General features: G+C 49.3%; 1 protein-coding gene across 1 annotated transcript; it reads left to right on the top strand.

Annotated features, from left to right (window-relative positions):
• Positions 1 to 2239: 2239 nt before the first annotated feature.
• On the top strand, positions 2240 to 2624 carry LOC137141007 (uncharacterized; the record flags this gene model as incomplete). The annotated part of the gene is made up of 1 exon (XM_067529796.1): positions 2240 to 2624. A coding segment is annotated over exon 1 (385 nt), but the record flags the coding sequence as incomplete, so codon positions are not given.
• Between the last annotated feature and the right edge of the window lie 467 nt (positions 2625 to 3091).

Consider the following 3091-nt stretch of genomic DNA (forward strand, 5'->3'; position numbering starts at 1 on the left):
GGGTGAGGGCAGCGGCTGCAGCAAATGTTACTGAGCATGCTCAGTACAGCCTGAATCACAAAATCTGTTGGACCACAGTTTGCGGCACAACACCGGTGCCCCCCGCCAGGCTGGTGCCTAGGGCCTGGCTGCAGAGCTGCTAGTGTCGGTGTATGACTCCGGGGTGGGAAGAGGGTTTGTATCTGTAAGTGCAGCGCACCCACGGGGAATGGGCACCGGATGGTTTTTCACACGGTTGTATTAAGTTATCGAATATTATTGATAGTTTCCTATTTCTCTTTTCAGGGGGAGGCAAACACACCAAACAGGTACTGTGCATGCATTTGCCTTTTTCATTTCCCTTCACACTCCTGTTAGCTGCACTGCAGACTTACTGCACGAACAGCCGAGCTGAAAGATGACGGAGAATGTCTTCTCTGTAGGAGTGAAGATGGGAATGTTCAGGGTCAGAAAGTCATTTCTACTCAACAGCAGGAGCTCGGAGGTAATGACACTGATCTCACATTCAGCAGTGCCTACCCCAGGCGCCCAGAACTCATGAGTCAGCTCCAAATACATGACAAGCCTGGCTTACAAACATCACACGATGTTGAATAAAAACAATTGTGCCACCTCAGTTTTGAAGAATTAAGGGAATTCCAGCCACCCCATCCCCCACTCCCTGCCTCCACAATGTGTGTGTGGCCTTTCAGGATGCAGGTCTGGTCTTAAGAACAGGCATAGAAATGGGAGCATCTCCTGGAGCATCTCAGATGGTGGAGGTGTTGGTAGCTCTCCAGGTTTGTGTTCAGATTGACTCCATTCTTTGACTCCACAAAACAATGAACTAAAGAGATCCATGCAGATCTTAGACCGTTCCTTAGTTTAAGTCTAGACTTGTTAGGACCTCAGAAGTCGGAAGAATGTGGGTGTGGTTGAAGTTAGCAAACTGCAACCTTCCTAATAACCCACCCCCAAAATGGAAAGTTTGAGACAGGACAGAAAAAGAGCAGAATGTGAATGAATTGGTGAGTTCTTCAGCAGCAGCCTAACCAGACGATTAGGCAAACTGCCTTCAAAGGTGACTTAGTATCCCTATTTCACCAGTAATAACCCCAATACTGGTTTTCACTAGCCACAAAAGGCAGGCATTCATGTTTCAGACAGCTGAGGAAAGCTTAAGCTGAACATTTGAAACCAGGCCCACCAACAGGAATTCGAGGTCCCAGGGCAGAACAGTCCTAGCCCCGCCCCTTCTGCCTGCAGTCCCGCCCACAGTCCGCCTCCTCCCCCACTCAGATCGCTTGAGGTTCAACAAAGAAAAGTGCAGAGTCCTGCACTTAGGAAGGAAGAATCCCATGCACAGCTACAGACTGGGGACCAACGAGCTAGGCAGCAGTTCTGCAGAAAAGGACCCGGGGGTCACAGTGGATAAAAAGCTGGATATGAGTCAGCAGTGTGCCCTGCTTGTCAAGAAGGCTAATAGCATATTGGGCTGCACTAGGAGGGGCATTGCCAGCAGATCACAGGAAGTGATTATTCCCCTCTATTCGGCATTGGTGAGGCCACATTTAGAGTGTTGTGTCCAGTTTTGGGCCCCCCACTACTAAAAGGATGTGGACAAGTTGGAGAGAGTCCAGCGGAGGGCAACCAAAATGATTAGGGGGCTGGAGCACAGGACTTATGAGGAGAGGCTGAGGGAACTGGGCTTGTTTAGTCTGCAAAAGAGAAGAATGAGGAGGGATTTGATAGCAGCCTTTAACTACCTGAAAGGGGGTTCCAGGGAGGATGGGGCTAGGCTGTTCTCGGTGGTGGCAGATGACAGAACAAGAAACAACGGTCTCAAGTTGCAGTGGGGGAGGTCTAGGTTGGACATTAGGAAAAAGTTTTTCACTAGGAGAGTGGTGAAGCACTGGAATGGGTTACCTAGGGAGGTGATGGAATCTCCATCTTTAGAGGTTTTTAAGCTGAGGCTTGACAAAGCCCTGGCTGGGATGATATAGCTGAGGTTAGTTCTGCTTTGAGCAGGGGGTTGGACTAGATACCTCCTGAGGTCCCTTCCAACTCTAATATTCTATGATTCTATTATCTATGAATCTCCTTCACTTCTGTGTGGAAGGAAAAGGCCCATAGTTACCCACTATGAGGCACGTGGGTCTGTACTGACATCACATTGTTACTAGCTGAGGCACTGTTCCAGCTCAGTTCAACCCCTTTGCCTGCAAATACCACTGGCCTTCCCCCAGTTGTGAGTGGAGCAATGGCTACTGCCCAGAGAGGAAGAAAGAAGGCCCAGACTCGGAGAAGACAGAAGAACCATGGGAGGAAGTCCCAGGCCAAGCGGAGGAAGTCCCAGACAAAGCAAAAGAGGCAAGCAAGTCAGACACCAGCAAGGAAACGTGGAAAGAGCAGGCATGGAAAGAAGTGCTCTCCCACCCCATATGATGCCAAGATGCTGAGACAGCTGCAACAGAGCAATGGGCACTTGTCAAGCCAGGCCAAACGGCTGATGACCTCCCTCATGAATAACATCTACAGGAAGGTGTCCTCAGAGGCCAACCGCTTAAGGAAGCAGAGCCACAACCCCACCATTGGTTCCTCACAGAGACGAGCTGCCCTGCAGGAGGTGATGCCGACAAAACAGGGTAGGGAGCTGGCCACCTCTTTCTTGAAGAGGTGTCAGTAGAGAGATATCCCTCCCCTTCCCCCTGAGGAGCACCCTGGCTGGAACGAGAGAAAATTATGAAGTTGGGAGAAGGGAGAGGAAAAAACACCAGCCTGAGACACTACCACTTGTCTGCTTAAAGAGCTGATATTGTTAAAGATGCCAAGAAAAACCTGCTTTCTGCCCATTACTGAGGGACCAACCTTATGAGAGACTGAATCAGTGAAAGATATTTTCCAGGCTTGAGAACGAGTGACCACTCTACTGCGGCCTGACTTAGTGAGATCATCATGGTTGGGGAAAAGAGGGACCATCTTCTCTTAACTGAGTCAGTGAAAGAGAATTTTGATTGTTGGAAAGAAGAGACCATCATGTTGGCTGTGGACTTCATGAACCAGACGCTTTCCACTACTATACATGAGAAATTCTAGAAACAGACTAGAAAGA

Source organism: Emydura macquarii, unplaced genomic scaffold (genome assembly GCF_026122565.2).
Source record: "Emydura macquarii macquarii isolate MOO-44397 ecotype Brisbane River unplaced genomic scaffold, CSIRO-AGI_Emac_v2 contig_323, whole genome shotgun sequence".
In the NCBI taxonomy this organism is placed as follows: Eukaryota; Metazoa; Chordata; order Testudines; family Chelidae; genus Emydura; species Emydura macquarii.